This window comes from Colius striatus, chromosome 18 (genome assembly GCF_028858725.1).
Source record: "Colius striatus isolate bColStr4 chromosome 18, bColStr4.1.hap1, whole genome shotgun sequence".
In the NCBI taxonomy this organism is placed as follows: Eukaryota; Metazoa; Chordata; class Aves; order Coliiformes; family Coliidae; genus Colius; species Colius striatus.
The window spans coordinates 3,956,324-3,982,166 of NC_084776.1; the positions used below are offsets into that span (position 1 = coordinate 3,956,324).

The 25,843-nt window shown below is 40.4% G+C and overlaps 1 protein-coding gene across 10 annotated transcripts in view; it reads left to right on the forward strand.

Moving 5' to 3' along the window:
- The first annotated feature begins 1,176 nt into the window (after positions 1 to 1,176).
- Positions 1,177 to 25,843, forward strand: part of PECAM1 (platelet and endothelial cell adhesion molecule 1) — a 28,941-nt gene continuing 4,274 nt past the window's right edge. Inside the window, exons 1-16 of one of the 10 annotated variants that reach the window (XM_062011151.1) lie at positions 1,177 to 1,479; positions 1,610 to 1,636; positions 3,403 to 3,696; positions 4,600 to 4,899; positions 4,986 to 5,255; positions 5,619 to 5,879; positions 6,859 to 7,140; positions 8,640 to 8,921; positions 9,332 to 9,439; positions 10,285 to 10,312; positions 10,755 to 10,825; positions 11,454 to 11,510; positions 13,043 to 13,111; positions 17,158 to 17,214; positions 23,659 to 23,681; positions 24,612 to 24,663. In XM_062011151.1, coding sequence (XP_061867135.1) covers positions 1,446 to 1,479; positions 1,610 to 1,636; positions 3,403 to 3,696; positions 4,600 to 4,899; positions 4,986 to 5,255; positions 5,619 to 5,879; positions 6,859 to 7,140; positions 8,640 to 8,921; positions 9,332 to 9,439; positions 10,285 to 10,312; positions 10,755 to 10,825; positions 11,454 to 11,510; positions 13,043 to 13,111; positions 17,158 to 17,214; positions 23,659 to 23,681; positions 24,612 to 24,632 — 2,184 coding nt within the window. In that variant the 5' untranslated portion in view covers positions 1,177 to 1,445 and the 3' untranslated portion in view covers positions 24,633 to 24,663. Of the gene's footprint in view, positions 1,480 to 1,609; positions 1,637 to 3,402; positions 3,697 to 4,599; positions 4,900 to 4,985; positions 5,256 to 5,618; positions 5,880 to 6,858; positions 7,141 to 8,639; positions 8,922 to 9,331; positions 9,440 to 10,284; positions 10,313 to 10,754; positions 10,826 to 11,453; positions 11,511 to 12,963; positions 13,011 to 13,042; positions 13,112 to 16,529; positions 16,924 to 17,157; positions 17,215 to 23,658; positions 23,682 to 24,611; positions 24,664 to 25,843 lie in introns of those variants that run through there. The other 9 variants (XM_062011150.1, XM_062011154.1, XM_062011153.1 and 6 more) reach the window with 9 other exon arrangements.

A 25,843-nucleotide genomic window follows, 5' to 3' on the forward strand; every position in this document is an offset into this window, starting at 1 on the left:
CATTGCCAGATTATTTAAGATTAAAAGCACATTCATTAAAAAAAGATTATAGTACCAAAGTAAGAAGAGTACAAGAGGAGAAACAGGAACAAGACAGTATCTCTGTAATGCTATTGCCTTCCTTGTTCTGTCCATCTCTCTCACCCTCTTCCTGTTTGAATATCAAAAAACTGGCCATGGAAATGAAGTTTTGGATGTTTGCACTCCACCTAAATCAAAGTTGATGGCTACTGATTTACTTGTGTTTAGGCATTCTTCAGGCTTTTTACTTTCTTTAGGATTTTGTCCATAATCAGTACAAACCCCCTCCTTTTTCTTAAAGGAAGTAGAGTAATTCAAGTGGTCTGAACTTTCCATCAGTTCCTGACTGTATCTCAGTCATTGACACCAGTGGAACTTGAGGGCAAAGGGCTGAAGTAGAATGTTTTGCAGCTTTTCCTCCTCTGATCACATTTGCTTAATTTCTGCTTTCAGTATCTTGGATGCAGAATTAGTCATCCCTGATTTCAGGTTGGTTGTCATATTGTCAAGCTATTTACACCATTGCAAAAAATTAAACAATACAGAAAAGGGCAGAAGATCTCTAGGGGATGCCTGGATTCAAAGGTCTCAAGCTACTAGCAGACTTAAATCTCGCTCCAGAGTACTCTGTTTCAGATTGTGCCAGCGCTGCTTCGGATTGCTGCTGAGAAATGAAGCCCCAACTGGTTCTTTTCTTGTGAGATTTTATGATGGTGCATGTTTTGCACAGTCCTGGTTACACAGAATAAAATCCTGTGCAGTTCTGTGGTTTCCATACGTGATGGTACTATGAGGGGTCTGTCTGTCAGTATGTACTGTTCTAGCACAACAGGAGCTGTGGTTGCTGAGATTTACTGTGCACCCCACATGTTTGCCACAACAAACATGAGCAACCTAGAAATAGAAGTAAAGGAGAGAAATGAGTAAGGTACTCTGACAGGGTTCTCTGTGTCAGGATGAAGGGAAATATTTGATCAAGGAGGTCAAATAACAAAGGTAATTTGTGTTTGTAACTGGTTAATCGTGACTTAAAAATACCCATATTGACAGGAACTACAGGATAAATGTCATTGGAACTTCTTGTTTTTTTAATACACCTTAAGAAATTAAACAAAGCAAGTGCATTTGGTGGTGGCCTCAGGAAAAGTCCAGTCACTTCCTGAACAGTAATCTGGCTGTGAGTTGCAGATAGATTCTCATTGTTTGCCATTTCCAGTTTCCAGTAATGGGAACGATTACTTGATGTAGCCAGTTTCTGTTGAAGACCTGGGAAAAATTACAAGTTTTAATGGCAAAATTTTATCTATTTTCATAAAACAACAGGAAAAAAACCCCCATAGCCTGTTTTTGGTACCTGGAGGCATCACTTCTGATGATGAATATTGTTTGTTTTTGGAATTAAGTGTCTGTTCTTCAGGAACGAGATGTATCTTGCTCTTCTGGTGATTTTCTTGCAGTGTAAGTTTGATAACTAAATACCTGGGTGGGTATGTGTGTTTTGGGCTTTGTTGGGGCTTTTATCTGTTTCACATTACTATCTCCCAGTTTACCAGCTTTGAAAATAACATTTCTTTTTGTTTTTTTCCAGGTTCAGAACTTTACACTGAGGACAGAGGTAGGTAATGATGGGTTTTTTTCACATACAAATTTAAAGTAAGTAATTCCTCAGTTGTTGGTGTGCATCTATAATAGAGTTTCTCTGAATTTGCTGTATTATAGCTCAGTTTGAAATCTGGCCATGTTATAAAACAAAAGGGATTACTTGATGGTGTTTCTTGATTCTTGTTTAAATGAGATGCGTTTCTCATGTTTTGGTGAAATCTTTCCTGGAGTAATTTGCTTTACTGAGGCATACAAAAGAGTAGATGGGAGAGGAAATTTAATTACTAGCATTTAAAAAACCTTTCTCAAGCCATAAACAAGGAGGTAGGATAATATTATAGAATGTAACTGAAGAGAACTCTGTCTTGCTCTTTCTCTTGCAAAAGAAAGGTCGTGTCTGAGCAGAGCACAGAACTGAAAGGAATGCATTTACTTTTCACATTCTCATCTTGCTGACTTCCAGCACATACAATCTGCATACTTCCTTTTTTCCATCACCAGGGAGAAACGTTTGCAGTTTCATGTAGTCTAAACAAGAATTCAATTTATGCATTGATTTTATGCCCAAAAGTCTTTAGCCAGGACAATTTATAAACAGCTGGTAAGTGTACATGGCAAAGGGCTTCTTCAGATGCAGGAAAGTTTTCCTGTTCTAGTAGCAGATTTCTAATACAAACCCTGGCCAAAATGGGCATAACCAAAAGCTGTAAATTCTCAAGGAAGTGAAAGTGAATGAACTCGTAAATCTTCCACTGCACTTGTTCATCCAACTGTGTGAACAAAAAGTATGAATTATACCAGGATTCTAACAAGTCTGATATGTGAAGCTGCTCATTGTTTAGCATTGCTGTGGTTATAAACACAGAAGCACTGCATAAATTAATGCTACAAGAAACTTCCAGAAGGAAAGTGCTTATCAATTAATACTTCTTAGAAAATAAGAATATTGTATTCAGTATATTCTTTTCAGGGACTAACATCTAAATTCTGAATTCATTGAAAGCATCACTTCTGCATATGATTCTGTATTTAAATTCATTAGGATATAACTGCTAAGGCCTCTTGAGAGTATGATTGCTGGACTGCCAACAATGTAAAGTTAAGCATGTACATGTTTGCTTGCAGAACTCAAACCCAGATACCTTCTGTTAATCTCTAGTTATCCTAAATGAGAGATTTAAGGTTATCCCAGTTTTGAAAGTTATGTGTTTAAAATGGAATTCAGTCCTGATTTTACTTTCAGATGAAAAATAGTGGGATAACTCCAGGGTTTCTGTTAATTGGGGGTGAATTGGCTTGGGGTTTGGTACAACTCTGAACAGGGTTTTACTGTAGTTCAGTTTATTCAGACAAGTAGAAATAGAAAACTTTGTGCACCTCTCAGATCTCCTGCCAATTAGAGTTGAAGACAACAAACCATGAGAAATTAGTAATGCCAAGAAGCAGCTGCAAGCCTATTCCAGTGTCCTCTGTGTCTTCTGGGGAATGTGGTAGATTTGGACATAAGTGTGGTCAAGTGAATGATTCCCTCAGTCTCCCAAGGCAAAGACTGAGCAGATGGACAGTTAGTGCTGTGACAATCTGTAGCAGATCTGTGCAGTGGAAGGTAAAGCTGCTACCACTGCCAACATCTGTGAGATCTGAGCACAAAAATTGTAACAGGGTACAGTGGATGGTTTTTTGTTATTAAAATGTAGCAGCTTGAAATAACAGTATTTTATTATGTTGATTGTTTGAGAATAAAGATAACTGCTTCAAATTCTTTTTTTTTCCCTGAAGTTTTTACTTTCAACACAGTTGAAATCAAGGTTCAGCCATCTGTCAAAGTACAGAATGGAGCTCCTGTGTCAATTATCTGCCATGCTGATATTAGCAAAAGTACTGATTTCCAGATGAAGCATAACTTTACAATTTTTAAGGATGGCAAGCTTGTGTTCATGACCGTGTCAGACAGAGGAGATGCACAATATGACATACCTATGGCTAGATCTTCAGATACAGGAGACTACGAATGTACCGTGGAAGCAGGTGGAAAGACAAAGTCTAGTAGCTCCGTACATGTTTGGGTAACAGGTGAGTGTTGCTTCAAACGTGCCAGTGTTGTGAGGTACAAAAAAAGAACCACCTTCCAGGCAAGGTAATAATAGTCAGTGCTAAATAGGATATCTTGCAAAGTGGCTTTTTATCCACAGATGTCACAGTATCCTCAAGGTAAAGAAATAGTGGTCCCAAGGCTACGTAGCAGATCAGTGATAATCAGGAATACAACCTGTGCTTGTGCCACCATTCCCTTTGTCTTGAGCTTCTGCTACCAAGGATAGAAGGAAGTATTATTTGTGAAAGGTGTGCATAGGGATTTTAAACATGATGGAGGGTGTGTAGATTACTTTAAAAGCTAGAAATAACATACAGAGGTTCTCACCTTGTGACAGCCATTGCCAAAATTGTATCAGCTGTGGACTACTTGTGTAGATGATGTCACATCAGTTTTGTTCCTTCATCTCTTATGAGAACAGGGGCCACGTCCATCTGTATTCCTTCTAGTCATCTGTTCTTTGCTGCAAATGGCATTTCTCCCCTTGGAAATAATTAGTGCAGCATTAATTGGTTACAGGGTTGTGCAGGGCCTCGAATCTTTCTTCAGAGGCCTGCACCTCTGGGTACAGAAGTTGGGATGGCATTTAGTTTCTTCGCTTGCTCAGTGCTGTGTGGCAATAGCAAACTGAGGAGGAAGAGGTCTTACCTTCAAAAGAGTGACTTTCATCCTTCACACACTGCATTGAGATTGTATTGCCCTCCTGAAGGACATGTTGTTCTTCTGAAGGTGCCTTGGCACGCACCCACACCTCAAAAGAACTGTCTTCAAAAGCTCAGTCCTTGTCAATTATTTGCATAAATCACTACTGTAGTCACCAGACATACTGTGTATTTCAGGATATACAACATTCCACTTCTTTTCTTGTTTTCTCTTCTGAGGAATGACCAAGCCAATCCTGACTGCTGAGAAAAAAGAAGTTTTAGAGGGTGAAGTTGTGAAATTACGCTGTGAGCTGCCAGAAGAAGTACCTCCTTTGCATTTCATTTTTCGGAAGATAAAGATGAATTCCACACCGAAGGAGAAACCTGTGTTCGAAGCATACAGGAATTATTCTGTAGTGGAATTTTCTGTTGAAGAGGGAGATAATATTTTGCAATTTGATTGCTTTGCTAAGAGAAATGTAAAACTCGAATTTGACAGCTCAGAATACAGCAACAAAACACTTGTTACTGTCAGGGGTAAGTCGCTTAGAGTTTCTTTGTAGATTTCTTTGCTTGCTATGATTAAAGGGTTGGGTCATGAGTTTCTATGTATTCTCTTTCAGAACCTTTTATAAAGCCTACTCTGAAAGCCAAGCCCTTGAGTAATATTACAGAAGGAGACAGGATACAGTTGGAATGCTCAACTGTGGTAGCCCGAATGCGTGACATTGAAATCATACTCCAGAAAAACAAAACCATACTGAGCAGTGTGCGGGATGAGAAACTCTTGAAGTACTCTACAGTAGCTACTCTAGAGGACAGTGGTGAATACCTGTGTAAAGTGGAGCAAGGGAGAGCATCTAAAAGCACGAAACTGAATATTGTTGTGTCAGGTAACACCTCTGTTCATCTTTGGTTTTACTCAGTGGATTGATAGTTAAATCTATTTGGTAGAACTCAAGACCCAAGTGTAACCTCCAGATACAAGTGTCATTTTTCCCTAAGTGAAAAGCTGTTTTGATTCAGATTTTGGTTTCTGATTTTTGCCTGCCAGTAGTTTCAAATGAGAAGTGTTTCCAAGTGATTGCTACTCTGCTGCCTTCCCTGAAAATATCGATATGCTAAAATGACAGGACTGGGATTTTTTTCCATGACTGTAAACTTTCAGTGTATCCTCCATCCTGTATACTTTGACATAGGTAACCATGTTCTTTTAGTATTCATTTTACTGAAGCCATTCCCTTTTTATCTTGCAGAGTTATTCCCCAAGCCAATATTGGCTGCTTCTATGAACAATCTGGATGAAAACAAAGAATTAACCTTGAGCTGCAGCGTTAACGGTTTCCGGAGAGCCAACTTCTCCATCCTAAGGAAAAATCCACATGGAGACACCTTGCTGAGAAATTCTAGAAACTTCACAATGAGAGCTAGTGTCAGTGATACTGGATCCTATACCTGTAAAGCTGAAGTAAAAGGAATAGTCAAGGAGAGCAAACCTGTAAGGATAAATGTTTATGGTGAGTTGCTACAGAGGCTTAGAGCCCACTGGTGGGGGGCCTGTAAACAGATGTGCTTGTTTATAGAATCAACCCCTAGTCCATAACTAGCAGGGTGTCCATTAGTTCTTGCAATATTAATTTCTGAAAGATGTGCTTGTCTTCTTTAGCTGTAGAGGATTTGGCCTTTCATGATCTAACAAAGTCAGACTTTTCCAGGGCTGGCTGTAGCAGAAGGGAGCTAGCGTGTCTTCCTTCTGTTCCCTTGGTTCTGCTAGGTGTCAAATAAACTCTGACTAACATTTGCAGGACCTGGGGATGTTCTGCAAACCTTTTACTCATCAGTTTGATCTGAAACTCTGTCAGTGTCTGTCTTGAATCCCTCCCCCTGACCCTTCAGGCAGAAAGCCATGAGAGCCAGAGGTCATCTGGATAGCTGTCCTCCAGAAAAGCCAAGTTTTTTGCTATCAATACAACCCCCTCACCAGCACACTAATTACAAACACACCAGTTTCCTTCCCTCTCATGGAACAAGCACAATCAGTTCTCAAGTTGTAAAGGGGGATTAACTGGGTTGTGACTCACTCTGCTGCAGAGATAGAGGTCCTCTGATCCTGCAGAGGTGCTACAGGATCCTTCTCAGGCAATACATGCAAAGGTACTTGCATATATTTTTGCTCTACAGACTTATTCCTTGGGTCAGAGCGAGTTCTGGAGTTTGGATGATCCACAGCTGTGTCACTGATCCTTTTTTTTGTTTGCCTTTACCTGCTCCTTGTGTGCTGTTTTGTTGTAAGTCACATATATTCTGTTATCCATGGTTTTGTTTTGTTCAAGTCACTCCTGCTTCCATCCTACCAATGAAGAGCATCCCGATGCAGCCTGTGTGTGTAAATTAGCTAATTATTGGCTATTATATGTTTTCCATAAAATATTATTTTCTTTTTCAGCTTTATGCAATGCAACTTGCAACATTTTTTCTCTTTTACTCCCCTTGTAGCTCCAGTCTCCAAGCCAACTCTTTCTGTTGTCAGTGGTTTACCAGAGGTGGTGCTGGGGAAGCCTCTACAGTTGATCTGCCGCTCAGCCATGGGAACGCCACCAATAACATTCACATTCTACAAAGGAAATGAAGTTAAGAAAATAGTGACTAATGACACATATGCTACGTTCCTGGATGAAAATATTAAACACAATGACAAAAGAGGGTACAGATGTGATGCTAGAAATAATCACTCTAGTAGTATGAAAACTAGCAACGTCCTAAACGTCACAGTCATAGGTGAGTCTGCTCTTGTCTTCATATTTTGATTTTAAAAACCATGGCAAATGATGGACTAAGTGAAACGGATGGGAAATGTCTACAAATTCTTGCTTACTTGAATGAAAAATAGTTGGGAGATCTATATCACAGACCATCACTGAAGTAAAAATCCTGATTAGTAATCTGAATCAAGTTAACTATAATTAGAACTAGAAGTAGAGCAGCACCCAAGTTTCCCCCAGGATATGCTTTGCTAACACTAGAGAGAAGCTGGATGCTAAAATTCTGATGAGGTTTATCCAGAGATTTAAAGTCAAGGTAATTTTAAATAGCAAGGAACAAACACATATAAAGCATAATGTTAGTCCTTTAACAAGCAGGTTTGGAAATTCTGACTAGAAAGTCACATTGTGGAGCCTGATGAGCTAGTCTTCTGCAGCCCACCACTCCTGAGCTGGAGGCTGTGAATTCTCTGTATTCTGTCCTTTCTCTCTGTACCAGATCTAAAATAAGACTTGTTTTATAGAGCAATCCTCTCTATCATGGGATCAGTCATAGTATCTAAATCTGCTTCCTGTTTCCTAATACAAATACAGCTTCATGACCAGCATCATTTCATATCAGATTTGGTTTCCTCCTTCTGCTTCTGTGCCAGTGTTGCCTTAATGACTCCTGCTTTACATCTGCCTTGTGTTAGCTGTGACTCTGCCCCAAACACATTTGTAATATTTCCGTGGAAATTCTGTGTAGTGCTCTTAGCAAAGCAGATGCTTCGTATCCCAAATGTTTTGTGAGGCTGTTAACATCCCACATACCTTGCACCACAGAACATATGTACTACTTTTCCCCATATACTTAAAAGTGCTCTTCTGCTCCTGCTAGCTTTGTATATGTTAATATAATTAATGTATAAACCAGTGTATTTTGGCTATGCATATTCTTACAGCTTCTTCAAATGCAAACTAACTTCTCTCATTGTCTTTGCTATGTTCTGTAAGCTGTAGTTCTGTAGATTTGGGATTAGGTTATACATGTGAAGAACCTGATCCATTGTCTGCTGATATTCACTGCTGGATATTAGATGTGACAAGAAAGATACAACACAGCATAAAGTAGCATGACTGTGCATAACTGTGAAGGCATAGCTGCAGAAATGGAACTGTAATTATTTACAGTATCAAACTGCTGCCTGGATTATTTCTGAAAATTAAATAATTTGAAGGTTGGAGCCTGAGAGGCATCCAAAGGAGTTTGAGAAAAGAGTCTGACTGACTTCTGTGGAATGGATATAGCTTTCTTCTGTGTCTGTTTTGTTTCTTTATAGTGCCCTCTCTATTTCTGAGTGAATAAAAATACGAGGATGCTGCCTGGCAGAGACTGTTCAGACAGATTGACACTGTGCATTCAGTCTCTGTTTAGCTAAGCATTAAAGCAAGCATTTCTACAATACCATAGTTTATCATCAAGGCTATTTCCAATAGTGCTAATATTTGTTTTCCTTGTGCTTTCCTCTGTAGTACCAATCAGGAATGCTAGCTTGGGCAGTATTCCGAATGGACAAGTGGAAGATGGCAGTGAGGTTGCTTTTCTCTGCTCTGTGAATGAAGGATCTTGGCCAATCCGCTTCAGGCTTTACAGAAAAGCCAATCAGGAAGATCTTATCTCTGAAAAAAATGAAAGTGCAGACAGGGTTGTGTGGCACAAGGATGGGATGAGCAGGCAGGACACGGGGAGTTATTACTGTGTGGCTTCTAATCGAGCTAACGTGGATGTGAAAAGCCGCCCAATAACCATCAACGGTGAGCTAACTGTTATCATAAGCTGCACACTATGGCATTAGGACAGGTGAGGTCATGTTATTTGGGATGTTACTAAATGTCACTCCCTTACTTGTTTTCATTCCACCATTGTCAGAAGTTGGACAGACAGATCCATTTATAAACAGAGATTGCCTGACTTACGTAGAAAAGTTTAAGGGATGCTCAAAAGCCAAAGGAGCCAGGTGCAAGCTAAAAGCATCTTGTTGTACTGAATTTTCAGTCACAAAGGAGAGGCTTGTTAATGAACTTTGCATGCCATTCTCCTAAAGTTCTTCCCTGGTGTGGAAGAAGTCCAATTTGTAGTAAAACGAAAGATCAGGAAGTGCATAAGTTGGTAACGGTGACCTGTCACTGTACATACCCTCTTACACTGTCTGTCTTATTTCCAGTCATCTTAGCGACTTGGCAGAAAGGAGTCATTGCTGCATTTGTGCTAATACCCATGGCAGGAGCTGTAGCTCTGGCTTTGTGGTGGTTTTTGTTTAAGAAGAAAAAAGGTAAGGAATGGTTCCTGAATGAACGAATTAGTTTGTTGACTAATGCAGTACAGTTACATTTGCATTTGTTTTGGGAGCAAATGCCTGGGGGGGGGATGAGGCTTTAGGAGGTGACTAAATACAGTTTAGAAAAACCTAAAAATGTACTTAAAGATGCCAGATGACTCAAATTAAACTGCAAATGTGCTGAAGCTTCCAGGTACCTGAGACAGAATAGGGATATCTAGCTAGCAATGCTGGGAAAGCACTAGTGAAGCAAAGGTTCTTTGAGATAGTCCAGAATTGCACTGATCTGATGGAGTCCTAGATTTGGAATTCAGTCCCATGCAATATGGAGTGAGACAGTGCCTGAGGAGCTTTTTGATCCCTTACATAGCTATGGCCATTTGATTTGGGGTCCCAGCTCAGGTGTAAATGAGATACTACTGATGAAACAAATCTAAGGTTATTAGGTTGTGGGCCTGGTTTTTTTTGCTCCTCCCACTATAATACAATTTCACTTGGGATTTGCCTTTTATCATTAAGATATTCTTTCAGATCTTGTTCTTTCAGAAAATAAGTAAATCTGGTGTGCAGTACATTGTAAAATAGTTGAGAAAATTTGGTCTGTATGTCCCAGACTGCTTAAACTGAGCAGGCTAAAGTCTGGGGTATATGATCTTAGATTCTCTATTTAAGGGACTTGGGTGATCAACAGGATATAAAACACTAGTTGATTTTGTGATAGCCAAGAGAAATGATCCTGACATGGGCAGAAAATCACTGTATTTTCCTTTTGAATTTTACTTAATCTTTTTTTCACTTGTTCAGTCTATTAATAGATGCTTTTCTTTTTCTCTGTCAAGCTAAAGGACCATCCATGGAGATGTCTGGGTAAGACAGCTTGCTTTCTGGTAGCGGTGAAATATTTCTGTTTAAAGAGCTGGAGGCTTTCCACCCTATGAATATAGGTTCATTATGGTACACACCTGCAGACAATAGAGGGTTTTGCTTTGTGTACCACCTGCAGACACAACAACAGGATGAGGAAATACTCTAAAAATAGAAAAAGACTCCCAGCTAAGAGAAGCAGAATAACATCAAGCCTACATTAGAATGCACTTAGATAATTAAAAGCACTGAGGTCTTAAAGAGGTGTAATGCAAGAGGGAACACTTTTGACCTTAAAGTTTATTCTTAAGTTCTCATTAGCTTCATAGGTAAGAACATGTGGTAGCTAGCATAGGCAATGATTGACCTTTGCATATCATCATCTTGTTGCTTTTATTGACTGGTTTTGCCTAATTGCATCAACTGTTGTTGGTTTCCCTTTCAGTCCTCCCTTGGCTCCAAATTTGACAACTGACAAACTGTCAAGGCAGCACAACGATGGAGACTACTATTCAGGTGAGACATTTTGCTGTGAGTTGGTTTAATTAAACATTCAAAGTTTTTGGACTTATATGATTCTGGTCGTTTTGGGAATTTAGAGGAATGCCAGGAATGTTCTCCCAAGTATCTTCTATCATTTTCTTTTGGTACAGTTTTTTATGAGCACATCTGATGCAAAGGTTGGTTCCTAAATCTGCTCAGACACTTGTAGCAATATTAAGGAATGAGAAAGCATGGTAAAAGTACTTTCTGTTTTAGACAGCTTTGACACAGCTATAAGAAAACTATTTCAGAGAGGAAAGCTGAGTTGTAGCACATGGTCCATGATGCAGGCACAGCAGAATGATGTTTACTTGTCACGACTGGGCATGTTTCATCCCAAGATCTCAGTGCACTTTACGGGGATTGGTGGACACGTTGCTTAGAGCACTTGCTGTCAACAGTTACCCCTTGGGTAGTTTTTGACTGATCATTGAAAAAGCCACATTCTTCCCACCTGTGTTATATGGATGTCTCAGGTGTGACTCTAAAAGTGGAATTTCTCATATATAAATAAACATAATGACAGTAGGAGTTGCAGCTGTGTAACTCATTTGGCCATAGTAAGTATTTTGTCAGCTCAACTTTTGCTTTAATATTTTAGGATCAGGTTACATTGAAGACAATGAAAACCACATGAAATCAACAGATGAGAGTAAAGGTAATTTCATACTTAAGCAATGGTTATTTCTAAATTGCTTTACGATTGAAAGTTGAAATGTTTTCTGATGGTAGCAATTAGGAAGAGATGGGTTCAGTCCTTACCTTTTTCTCTTTGATAGTGGGGAAGACTCTTTCCTTTGAGCTTAGTTCCTCTTCCTTATGTTGACAATTATGATGATAGGACCTGTTTACCAACTGCATTAAGAAGTGTAATTAGTTGTGATTATCTGCATGTGTGTCAGGGAAAAAAATGGGTTCAGCCCTTACCTCCTGGGCAGGGTTGGGCAGTTTCCAGGGCTGAAATGGGCAGCTTCATTGAAACTAACTAGGCTACTGCAGATCTCCCTACCAAATGTGAAAAACAAGCCTATTATTCATATACCTCTAAAAATAACAGTACCTATTCTGCATTTGCATGGCAATAGCTTTTACTTCAGGAAGCAAAAGGAAGGAGCTTAGAGTAAGTGCATGGAAGTTACTCCATTGTGGCCTGAAATACTCAAATTAGAGCTAGGGAGATGTTCTGATGCAAAACAAACACACAGACAGAAGAAACATAAAAACCTAAGGCTATGTTGATCACTCAGAATCACTACTGTTGTAGGAAGCCTGTCATTTAAACTTTATTAACTAACAGACCACCTTAAACACTGGTTTTGGTTTGCTCAGCTTTGTTTTTTTCTCTTCTCTGACCAATGCTGCTGTGAAACATGACTGTTCTGATCATTAGATCTTGCTCTACTTTCTGTTCTGAAAAATCCACAAGCAGTTCTGCAGGATTCCAGCCTGGATGACTGTTGTGGCTCCTTCCAACTTTTACAAGAGTCTAGTAAGAACCATCTCCACCCTAAGGAAAAGAGAGTAGAAAGCAAGAGCTGTTTCTTGTGTCAGTTGTATCCAGGTAGCCAGTCAGCCAGCAGTCTTAATAAATCAGGTGTCTAATCATTGTTGGCTTTCTGTGGCCACTGTGTCAGAGAAACATTTTGGGGAGGAAGATGAGTTGCTGTTGAGTGCTACATGAAAGTGTTGAAATTGCAAGTATGAGAGTTGATGAGGGAAGCCATGGAAGACCTAGAGGAGCCTTTAAATGTGAGGAAAGTAGAGAATGGGAAGTGTCCTGCCCTAGCAGCTATAGAAAAGGAGGAAAATGTAATAGTAGGGAGAGAAATGGAAAAGAGAGGAGCTGGAGCAGGAATATGTGCAAATGTCAGAAAATTCCCTGCTCCATTTGTGTGGTGCCACTTTTGAAGGGGTTAAATTGAAAGGAAGACTTTTAGGCACAGTTTGCACATCCCACAGTTTCAGAAATCTGGCCTGAGTTTGTCTGCTGCCTTTCAGATTGGGGTGACCCTTAGGAATGGGTTGGCCTTGTAGAGTAACTCACATCTACCATAAAAAGGGCCTGATCCTGCACCTATCAAAGTCAATGAGGACCTGTCCATTAATTTCAGTGGCAACAGGATCAGGCCCACAGTTCAAATGAAGCATGCAGTCCTCCAAAGAAACATCTTCTTGGTATTTTTGGGGCAGGACCTGACCTTGAGAGTGCTGAGGTGGAGTACACTGAAGTTGAAGTATCAACGCTCGATCCTCACAGAGGTAATAAACTGTCTGGCCTCTATGGTTACGTTTTGGGAGCAGCTCTGGGCATGTTGCTACTCCCTGACACTGGTCTGATATTGGCATAGGTGAATGTAAGTGCAGGCTGTGGTTTGTGTGCATGACAGTTTCATGCCAGTAGCACTCTAGATGTTGCTGTGGCAACCATCCTGTTGTTTGTTGTAGCCCTCCTTCCCCTGGGGTCCTCTTTGTGCACTCGCCCTTCCCATCCATATGAGTTCTGTGCAGAGCAGGGCTCCCAGCCAGAGCTGTGGCTCTGAGCAGAAGGCAACCTGCTGTAAATCTGCATGTTAGAGAGTCCAGGTCCACTGAGAGCCACTTGAGGTTAGCCACAGGGTAGGAGAATGGAGACAACCAGAAGAATTTCCTCCTTTATAAAGGGATTGGTTGAAGGGTCAACGCTGTAATTCACCTGTGTGAGAGAAGGAAGAGAGGCCAGCACAGATTTAGTGTCTCAGTCTGGAGAGGCCTGGATTTTCTACTACATTAAAAGGGAAAAGAGAATATTGATGCCCAGACAACTTTGGGCTCCTACCTGGAGTTCTATTGTTACAGTAATCAGGCCTCATAGCACGAGTCTAAGCTACATGTTTCTGCAAGCTTGAAGGAGTAATATCCACTGAAATTTATTCTCAACACCCAAAAGCACATTTCAATCATTGTGCATCATCTAGAGAACTGTGATATCATTACACCCTTCTGCTGAAAGCTGCCAGCCTTTCAGCAACTCACAAAAAGTTTCAAGTAGCTGAGTGAAAAAAACCTGTGAGGTGTTTGTGCCATGCTCTGGCTTCTTTGCTTTAGATGAGTGAGAGGCAGACTGAGCAAGACATTGATAAATTTGCTTTTCCTTGGTAGGAAGGACCACTCACTTATTTCAGAGGCCAAAGATGTAATTGTTTAACTAGTAAATTAGTTGGGAAAATTGCTTACTCTTCAAGCTTTGCAGCAAACCTCTCCTGAGCAGCCTGTCCTTCTATTCTTTCTCTGTTTTCCCTGGCTGGTATAATTCATCACAATTTGCCCTGTGTCCTAAGCATGCTATTTATCCACCTCTGATAAATCCTATGCTAAGATACCATAGTTCTACTATTTTCAGAATAGAGCTACTATTTAATTGCTCCAACTGTTTCTGGGTGTGCACTACACAATAAAATGCATGGAACGGTAAAGATATGCTGGTGCATGATTATTTAAATTAAAAGCCCTATTAAATGCAAGATCAGCACCTCTAAAAGGAGCATTTTCATCCCATTCCTGACATATAACACTATCCCAGCATGCTAGACTGGCTGATAAGATGGATTCTGCACCTCATCAAACTGCAAGGCAATGTTTTATAGATAGTGTGTAAATGAAATCAGATTATTTGAACTGAATGCTGCCTCGTGGTCCAGATCCATGTGCAGAGAGTTAATTGATTCTGTAAAGCTGAACTGTGCTTCAAGTATATTGAGATAGGATAGCTCCCTAACCTATTCACTCGTGTGAATGCTTAGCAAATGCATGCTTTGGTTATGTAAATGGCAACTGCACTGCAAGTATTTAATGTGTTAATCTGCCAGAGCATAGTAAAGATGCTGCTTAAATGAAAGGAGTTGTATGAAACCGAGTTACAAGATGAATTTTTTTCAGCTCTGCACTGCCAATCTCGATGAGAACAGGATGAGATGGATTTTTTACCTGAAGTATGAGGTAGAGCTGGGGCTCCACAGTCCAGCTCTGATGTGGAGTAGTCATAGTGGGATGGTAACTTGATATTTAAAGAAGTGTCAGTTTGAGAGAATGATTAAATGGAATACTTAGGGAGATTATATGCTTGACAAATATATAGTGCTTCTCTTCTAAAGCTTAGTTGTGCAAAAAGGTGGCAAAGTGATTCAGACTCCTTATTGTTAATCTGAGCAAAAACAAAGGCCAGTGCTAAAGTAAGCTCAGGAAATATCCCTAAAGGGGGAAGGGAGAAACCGCTAATCATGGCTGAGTAAGAACACGCTCCTTCTTTTATAGCTGGCTGGTTATCTGCAGGGTGGCACCCTTGCAGAGTTAGTGGGAACAAAATGTCAAATCATCCAAGTAATTTCTCCTGCACAGTTTTTTTTCAGTGCTGAGACAACTTTTGGAAGCTTAACAAATAAAATAACATGGGCAGTGGCATTATAACACAATTTAATGAAATGGGTCTGAAAAAAAAGAGAGCAAGCTAAGGAAATGCCTCCCATCAAGTTTTTCCAGTGAGTCAACAGATTTAAGACTGTAATCTGCTAAAAAAACCCCCAAATGAGCTACCTCTCATTAAAACTCTGAGATTATTTCTTACTTCACTGGAAACTGAATTGATCATTTAAGCAATAGCCCATAGCATATGAAATGTGCTTCAAGATCTCCAGCCTATTTTGCAAAGAAAGTTCATGCCAAAATGGCATTTGAAAGCTGTGATTAGGCACTGGGTGAAGTGTAACTCCTGCTGTCCTTGAAATGAATAGCAGTTTTACAACTCAGTTCTGATGAGTTGGAAAAGCTTCCAGTGTTTAAAAGGTGCTTAGCAGAATTTTTGAAGACGAAATTAGCTTTGGGAAATTAGAATGTGATGCCAGAGACACTTCAGAGCAATGCAGAGCAGAAATGGTCCTGCTTCTGGCTGTAGATCAATATGTCTGAATTCTTTTAATGTATGTTTTATACCTGAAGTACAGGACTCTGTATCCAGAGATGGGAGTTTTCTTCACAGTTTCATTCACAGAGAGAACAAGCTTTATTTTTTAACTGTAACTAGAAAAATCTGACTTTTTGGTTTATTGAAGATCCACAGAAGTTGGAAGTGATATTGATAAACTCTGAGGTTTTCTAAGAGATTCGGTTTAACTGAAATAAATGTTCTAAACTGCTTTGAGATCCTTGAACAAGTGCTTAGACCCAGCCTGCATAGGCTCTTACACTAAATGAAGAAAGTGGTTTCAAATGCACAGAGTTCTGGAGCACTTTGCTTTACTGTAGTTGCCCACAGATTCTTAACCTACAGCCTTGCAAGAAATCAAGGAAATTGTTCTAATCTCCTGCTAGCCAGAGCTGTGTTTACAGTCACTATAGAGAAACTGAGTTCTTGCTATTTACAGGCCTTTAGACAAGGCTCTGCCCCTTCTCTGTCTGGGTAAGGGCCTGGAGTTCAGCATCAAAAGCACCGTGGATGGGTTTTCACAGATGCCAGCAAAAAAAGGAAGAGCTTTTTGCCTTCCATCTCATACAAGGACAGAGGTTTGCAAGGGCTTAATTGTAAACCTCAGGGTCTAAAAAGTATATGTGCGAGACTAACATTGCATTTGTATCCCAGCTGTGTCCCTGCAGGCACAAATCTTCTCTGTCTGCTTTTTCTCCTTACTTTTTGTCTTTCCACAAGCCTTTTCTTCACTCCTGCTATGTCCACCTGATCCCAGAACAGTGGTAGAAGAGCCCAGCACGCTGAGGAACTGAGAGGAGGCCTTTCCCAGACAGCACCTAAACAGAAGCTGTGCACTGTGAAATCTGCAAATATTCTTCTGAGACATTTCATAGAGAACAACAAATTGTGTCATTCTTGTGCCCATGAGATGTCATCAGGCTGGTTGTCAAACGAGGGTGTAGCTAGTCTCCCAAATGATAGATCTCAGGTGCAGCATCCCTAAAACCTTACAAGAAGCTCTTCCAAATTGACCCAAAGAAACTCTTTTGTACTGGTAGATGTCTCTGTAAAATTAAAGCAGTTTCAATTTAAGTTGAGAATATTATTAGAATATTAAAGCTTAGAAAGAGAAGCCTATTTTCACTGTCATTTATAGAGAGAGGGGAGACATCTCCCTCTTCAGAACCTTACAGTCTGCATTTGGGGGAGGGGATGCTCTTTCGTACAGATCATAGGTTCATTGCTGCTTATGTAACTGCTTCCTCTGAAAGTAAAACAGTGTGTTCTGTTTGTTTAAGGAGCTTTTCATAAGGCAAACAAAAAACAAAAAGAAAAGAAATTGATTCTATGCCAATACATTTTCCAGCTCCTGTACTGAAGGGGACTGAAACAGTTTATAGTGAAATCAGAAAAGCTAATAATGGTAAGTAAGCTAGTGCAAAATTAAACACATAAAGGAAGCATTTGTATAGAGATTAAGAATGAATTTGTGAGTGATTAGAAGATAAATGCCATAAGAAAAGATCCAAGTCCAAGGCAGCTACGAAGCCATAGGTTGATAAACTGTGTAACATCTTCATGGTTTCTCATAAACAAATGATACTGAATGCAGTGAGTTTGGTATTTATAACATTTACTTCACCAGCCCATTTGTGTTGTGCCTGCTAATTAGTTGGGCCATACATGTGGATCTGAGACTGGTGCTCAACGTGCCATATTAGGGATTAAGATGCTATATTGTGTTGTCTCAAACTGGCCATGAACAGCACTTTTCCTCTTAGTTGAACATATTTGTTATGCATTATAAAATATTACACTGGTTTTGGATATAACCACAGCAAACATCTGTGAGACCTCCAGAAACAAACTCTGAAAACCTTTACAGCAGTATCATCACCTCAGTAGGGTGGGTTATTTGTTTAAACTGTCTCAGATGGTATGTGCCAGCCACTCTACCCTTACACCTCCTGTAACACAGACTTTTGCATGTGGGCACTAGCAGCTTGCTGGCAATTACTGCCTGTAAATGCTCTCCCAGTAAGGAGTTCAGGGACAGTAGGTTAAAAGCATTTCTTCATGGTTTGTCAGTGACCAAACCAGAAAGGATTTCCTTTCCTGTCTTTGTGGTAGGAAGTCTAGATTTGTAAATATTAGGGTTGCAAACTGTGCAGGTTTTATCCCCATCCACGTTACCAACTGGGTTTGTTGTGTGCCATTTCTTATCATTATGTTTTAATTTGCTGTTTTCCTATTTTACAAGAGGTTTCCCACCTACTCTGACACAACACTGTGTTTCTAGGGAATCTTTCATGTGAAGGTCTCCAAGTACTTAAAAAAAACCATTACTTTAATTTTCCCCTTTGAGGACTTATAAGGCAATTTTTATCTCCATTTCACAGCTGAATAAACAGAGAGATTAGGTCATTTGTTTAAGGCAATGTGTTTAGAGTGTGACAACACTGGGAACAGAATTTCAGAATCCTCCTGGCTTGGAGCCTATATGTTGTACTCACTTTTCACAGCCTTGCAGTGAAAAGCAGAATAGCCTTTACAGTAAAGAATGGGGCCAGACACTTCAATGTGGGATCACCTGGGAGCATCATGAGGAAAAAAAGAAGAAACAGCTCATTTTAGGGCTGTACCCAAAGGCCACTGATGTTCTGAAAAGTTTTGGAGCCATCACAAGCTGCAGAAGCTGTGTACAACCTCTTGCTTGCTTTCTGCCATGGTGTGAAGCTGATCATCACACTTTTCACCATTCCTATCTTTGACAGAAAGTGCTAGGTACTAGAAGGGTATTTTGTGAGCTGTGTAAACACAAGGCTGGTACAGCAGAGATGTAATTCAAAGCACTTGTAAGACCTTACTTGCCATAAAGTGGGAAGTGCAATAAAATGAGATAGGATTGAAAGACTGAGCTGAATTAGCCAGATGATACGCCAAAGCCTCTTAATCTTGCAGTCCACCTGCCCTTTTATGCATTGCATTCTACAGTTTCAGTTATTCTTGGAAACATAGTAATAGTTTATTGTTTTAATCACGTCTGTTTTTCCTGACTGACAGACAGGAAAAGTGTTTCAAACAGATAAGCAGTGCATCACATAGCAGGGCAGTTGCTTCATAGCTGCATTACGGTCTGTTTAAATGGAACAGTCACTTTGATTTTTGATAGGCTGTGTGCTTGCAAGGTGGCAAAGGATACATGCAGTGGAGAATCCCTAGAAATAGATCTTTAGTACTTTAATATATACTAATAATACATTAGAGGCCAATTGTGAAAGATGGTGAATGTTACTAGTGGGTGCAGAAGTTGGTTCAGCATGATGATCTTCACTACATCTGAATACTCTTTGACATTTTTGAGCCAATGCCCAAGAGCACCATCCCCTTCAGGAAGTTAATGGTTCAGACAAATGTGTCTTCTGGGGAAATCATATTCATTTGGGAATTGCTGTCAGCTACATAGTTTGACAGATTTAACATTAAGACCTATGTAACGTTTGATTATTGTTTGTTTGTAGGTAACTATTGTGGTTTGGGTTTGTTTAATTCAAACTGAGCTCTCCATAAGCAATTTTGTCTTTTCAAGGTGTAATCTGTGCATTCCAGGAATTGGGTCTGCTAGAGCAGAAACTGAAGAGCTGTCAGTAGTTGTTATGTCTGATACAATTCTTTGACTGAGCCAAAATATTTTCCTCTTCATTTTTCTGATGGCTCTCACTCCTGTCCTCAGTAAAGATGCCACCTCAAGTAACCATCTTCTCTTGCATTTTGAGTTCTACAGCTATTGCTTGTCCTTATCCCAAAGCATGAATCCATAGTGCAGATAGTGCTCTGACCTTTCCTGAGCCCCAGGCCCCTGGCAGTGTGCTGAGCATTTGCCATTATTCCTTTTATTTTAATTTTCCTGGTTTTAGCTATGTTATCTCCCCTTCCCATCACTTCAGTGTCTCTATCACACCGTGGTAGGACTTCCATCCTGTCTGCTGCCCTGCTTTCCTTAATTCTGAGTACCAAGCCTAAAGAGGTGTTACATTAGATAGAAACAAAGTGCCAAATGCACATTGAAAAATCATTTAAACCCCATTAAGAGTAGAAAAAGCAGGTCACTTGTGAAGTTCAAGTCTAGTCAGGTGTATTTTGATTGAAAATCAAAAAAGAGTACTCTAGATGGAGAAGGTCAGTCCTGTCAGTTGGACACTAGGTTTCCTCTGATACAATGAGAGCTATTAGGATTAACTGATTTCCTTTAAATACTGCATTTACTTGTTGCTCTATGAGAACCTGAAAGTATATTTGGGGTCAGCAATACCTAGTCCAGTTCCAGAGCTGTCGCTTTTTGTTCAGAAAGAAGTGAGACAGTTGAATACTTCAACAAAACAGGCAATTATCTGAATCAACAGACCTCATTTTATCATTTAAGAATGATAAAATAACTGGCCTTGCTGCCTACTTTGCCTGTGCTGGAGTTCCAACAGGCAAGGCTGGCAGCAGATGCCCTTCCTGAGGGAGGGGTCAGCATGTGTCAGACCCAGTTCAGCTGAGTGAATGGAGGCTTTCTTAGGTGCCTGATTCACTTCCATCACACCTTTCATCCTCCCAAGAGGCAGTAGAGGAAGGAAATCCAGGCATCTCCATACTGATTCTTTATTGTGGCTTCCAACCTTTCCCTCAACATTGGTCCCAGTTCTTGGGGTTGCACAGTTGTGTTGCTGAGAAGGTTGGAGCCAGCTTCAGTTCACCCATGTCATTATGCTTTTACAGGGCACTTCTTGTGGAACACAACCAATTAGTATATTACTGATCCCTAGAGAACTCTGCCTTTTGCCCTGTATCAGATCCAAAGCTCACAGAAGGCAGTGACAGGCTTTGCACTGATCTTCATGCATGCTGAATTCAACCCATTGTGGCCCATGGCAAGATAGCTATTCCTAATTTCTTATTAGGAACATAGAAATCTAGTGAAGGAAGCACAGAGCCAGCCTTTTTGCTGCTAAGTCTGGAAAAATGAGTTGGTCACTTGGAAGCAACTGTGGTGGTGAGACAGGAAATTCTAAGAATCCTACTGCAACCAACAATGTACTATGGAAAAATAAATACATCCCAGTGGAAAGAGGCATGAGAAATCCCCATTGCACTCAGTAGTTTGGAACAAACTATTAGAAATCAGTTCTAGCAATCAGGAAATCTGCTAAAATACTTTCCTGCTACAGAGCCTCAGGCTTAACACCTCTGTACTTAGAATTTCCCACCCAATGCCTTTGCCAGGGTAGAGAAAAATCTCAGGGTCTGGGGGTTTGTTATGTTATTCAGAGCTCAGGCATTCTGAGCATTTGCTACTTGCATGCAGTCCAAAATCATGCAAACAGCCTTCCCCTTCTCCAAAAGAACAACTGGATCTTTAGGTTTCAAGCCATATTCTAGACTGAAGCGTGGACCCATGAGACACCAATCCCAGAGCCAAATGCTTAAAATAGCTGCAGCCAAAAATTAGTCAAAGCCAGATGGTTTCAGTAAGGCACAAACACACAGGGAGTTTCTGACCTTGCTTGAACCTAAATTCAAAGCTGAATTGCATGTGTGCCTCTGTGTAAGATCTGTTCCCAAGCTGCCTGCCAAGACTCTCTGTTGGAAGCTACTGCTCCAAGAAAGGCTTGGCAGAAGGTGGTATGTGTCCGCTGGTCAGCATCTTCAGCTGATGACCTAGCATCTCAGCTTTCACCAGTGCTGGAGATGGGTTTGAGATGGATTATGAACTGGCATCTGTTGAGGCATAGATTGTCTTTTTCACAACCTCTAGCAATGAGGGAGGAGAGACCGGGGGGGATGACAGTGTCTTAAACTCCTTTTAAAAAAATATGTTATTTGACTCTAAAACTCCACCAACAAAAAGCAACAGCAAGAGTGTAAATCCATCAGGAATCCATAAAAACACCCCCCTCTCTTGGACTTGGGGATCTTAGAAATCACCAGCATCAAACCTTCAGCTCTGATTCATTTCATGAAATATGCAGCTGCTTCTTTGCCCTGCTATGGACACTTGACTAATTTTTCTGGGTATGACTAGAATCCAACATACCTCGTTTGTCTTTATTCGTCAGTAAGGGCAAGTCAGTTGTCATTTGCAAATCTCTCTGTTCTCTCTCATCACAGTAAAATCAGTGTGTTTTAAGTAAAAAACCTTTTCTTTTTTTAACAGGAGTGAAATAAAAAGGTTGTGAAAAGATTGATGAAAGATTGATGTAGCAAAGAATCAGGAAAAGCACGGTGTGGTTGTGCTTTCGTTAGGGGCTCCACGCTGCCTTACCTGATTTGGTGCCTTTTAGAAACCATCTAGCCTGCCAGCAGCACTTTCAAAGGGCACAGATTATGACATTCTCCTGGCAGAGATGTGGTACTTAGCTAGAAAGCCACACTGCTTTGAATCTGGGTGACAGATATCAAGGAGGTGGGATATCTGTTCTTGTGACCTAGTACCTTCAGGGCAGCAAACATCCCCTTGTTTGAAGTTGGGAATTTATACAGAATTTCTCATTTCCTCTTTCCTGTCAGGACAATACATTGTGACAGGACTAAACCACAGCTCCTTAATACCTCACTTCATAAACCTCATCTAGTTTTGTCTACTTCAAGTCAAGCTTTGATGTAGCACTTAGTTAGCAAGACTTTTGTTCCCTTCTGTCAGCTTTCGGGACACAAAAAGCTTTCACGTGTTTCCCTTGTGACTTAATTTTGTTTCATCTCAAACTGGCTAAGCACAGAGGTCAGCCAAACACTGAGGTTCATTTTATACTGCAATTAAGTTTATGCACTAGTGCAAGGTGCTGAAGTCACCTCAGGTTTTAATCCTTTTCCTAGGCTAGAAGTTCTGGGTAGAACTGTCTTGGAGAAATCTCCTGGAGTACAGTGCCAGTGACATTCACATGGTCTCCCTGTGTTTTAGAAACTGCAGCCTGACTGTGTGCATGGGGAACACATAACTGTGTTTGTGGTGCTGCTTTCAGTGAAGCAGGATCACAGTCCTCATAGAATGAAAATGCAGGTGGTAGAAACTGTAGGAGCTGACCTGCACCACAAATACACATGGACAGAATCATACAAGAGAGAGAAAAAGACACTTCAGCATTGTTATCTGTGAAATTTTTCATTGGTGTTCACTTTCCTCATTACTTCTGCTGGCTGGCAAGGCAGTTTCTTTTGGAAGGTCTTTATTTCTTCATGTCTTTAGATTGCCTTACTCTCAGAGAGCAAAGAAATAGATATGTTTTAGTATTTGAAGGTATTCTGTGCAACTTGTGAATAGCTAAAAAAGCCAAAGATCTGATCTCAACGTTCATTGATCCTAAATGGAAAGAGACTGCTGTTCACTGATCCTAATGGAAAGAGACTGCTGTCTCTCAGGCTTTCATTGAGAAAGAGCATCTTTTTATTAGTAAAATTTCAGGTGTCTTTGCAGGATCTGATTTGGCTCTGAGAATTGTATCCTACTCCGGATTTCTGCAGTTCGTTATTTTCCTGGCAAGGAATTGGAAGAGGAAGTATAATGCTCATGAGAACTTGCCTCTAAAAGGAAGACTTTTTTGTCCAGTAACAGCTTATGCTCTCAGTAGAGGCTTCTGCTGTAAACCATAATCAGGAAAGCTGTCGAACATCTTGCCATTTAACGTGGTCTTTGATATGTCTGGTCCCACCCGTGTACTTGAACTAAGCTAATGCTTGGATACTTCTTGTAGGTAGCAGTTTTACATCATTGCAAGGTGAACAGGAAAAGAATAGATTAAACATAAAGCTGTGTTTTCTGTAGCACAGAACCAATCCCTCTGCAATGTGCCACTTCATAACTTATACATTGTGTTTTATTTTGCAGATTCTGTGGAAAACAGGCATTCTGTAAGTATTTGTTTTATGCAAGCAGTTAAATCCATGGAACCTGGGTTGAGATGACTGTGTATCTAGTCAGATAGTGTTCATATGATGCTATGTTTTAATTGTCTATTTATTCAGGACCTTTAATGGGCAGCTACTGAGCCATTCCTTCATGTGTATACTTACTAATCAGGCTTTCAGTGCTATGTTTATAGAATACTCAGCTTTGAAAGTCCATGGAACTTACTGATACTTGGTAGTGCTGGTACAGGAGGTAGTGACAAATAATGATCTTCCAAGAATTTGGGTTGAACATCTGCACAGCTTTGGATATGTGCCACAAATATTCACGCTGACAGAACAGCACAAGGTTGGGGATGGTCCCTGCTTGCTTCAGGTTCCCCATGGACCTAAGGCACTCAAACTTTGCATGTGAAAACCTGCTCAACTGGTTAATGTATCACTGGGGACAGAGCTGTTGTTCCAGTCCCAGCTGTGTTGAGTGCCAATGAATCTCCTGCTTACATGAACACACATTCTTTCTGAAAATGGAGTATCTGGGGAAGTGAGGCCCTTCCTAAGATGTGAATGAAAAACTAAGGAGGGATGGCTGATGACCTGAGCTGGCACAAATCGCTTCTATTCACGCTTCTGTTCAGGCACAGTCTGTGACTGTCTCCTGTGTTCATTTTCACCCACTGGTACAGCACATGGCATGACTCTGAGGGCTGCTGGTGAGAATTGAGACTTTATAACAAATTTTAAAGGCAAGCAATTTTTTACCTAGCACAGAGCTATGTCACAGGGATTGTGCTCTCACCTCTAAAGACGTGAGAATAGTACCTGTCACATAAGCTCAGATAAACAGGAGTTTAGTGGAGATTGTGAAGGTGGTGAACAGCTTTGTAGGGCTAAGAAGTCACTGAAAATACATGGATCTTTTTTTTTTTAAAGAAGAATAAATATCTTCAATGAGCTGTTACTCTGCTCTGAAGAGATCTGAGAGGTAAGGAACTGTGAGTACTTTTATGAGTGTTAGATAAGCTATCAAATCCAACCTCAGACCCTGCAGACTGGGTGTTTTTTTCTGCACTTTGTGACTATGGAACTTGTACTTAAAAAGAGAGAGAGGCTCGTAAATAAGATTCACAATAGCACAGTCTACGTCAGCTTAAGGCATGCATTTGAGTTTCGAAAGGCTCCATCAGCACTCACATCCCCATGGGATAAAAAAGCAGCCCATTGTATTATTTACAGACACTGGCAGTGCACTGAAGGTCACGGATTGTGTTACAATAAACAGATGTATATTAACAGGCCAGTGGGGTTTATAGTATCATTGTCTCTCTCAGTTTAAAGATTTGGTTTTATTCTTTGCTCTCAGTTTTCTAAAAATAAGTGGAGCTGAACCCTCCTCTGGGTTACACCAGGCACTCCTTGGAGAGTCCTGCAGAAGAAAGTTTGTCCCTGATCGACACAAAAGGGAAAATGGTCAAGAGTGGCCACCACAGACAGCTGCTGTAAGCTCAGAGAGGAGGGTTTGTGTCCTTTTTTCCCTTCCACACCCCACATAATTGATAGTGGGCACTGGATGAAAGACTGATCTTTCATGACAATTTTGGGGTTTTTTTTTCTTGGAACCAAAAGTGAGTAAAAAAAAATCTCTCCATGGAAGTATAATGAGGCTGCTTCAGTGCAAACACACCAACTACCCCATGTAAATTGCTTTCATCATAATTAATTGGGCTGTTAAATCTTGCTAAACCAGCCAATCTGAGGTAATGTTAGATCAGAGGGAGGAAAGTGTCAGCTGAGGGCAGTGTTTTCTTCGTGTTGTCTGTACAAACTGCTGTTAACAGCAGAGCTGTAATAAAACTAGTTACTCCTTAAAACAAATCCCATTTTCAGAAATGCCCCAAAGAAAAGCCAGCTGTGTAACACTTGCATGTCTTACTTGGGTTTTACTAGAAGCAGCCTTACTCAGCTCACATCCATGACATGGTCATGTCCTCAGACACTGTTCATGTACTTAACATAGCAACTATCCTTTCAATAAAACAAATCAGTGCTTTATGCACACAGCAAAAAACCCCAGAGATTCCCATCTTCTGCTTCTTAAATTCCCACTTCTGTTTGGAATAAAGCCTTGACAAAAAGTGGCACCACCCCTTCTGAACTCTCCAGAT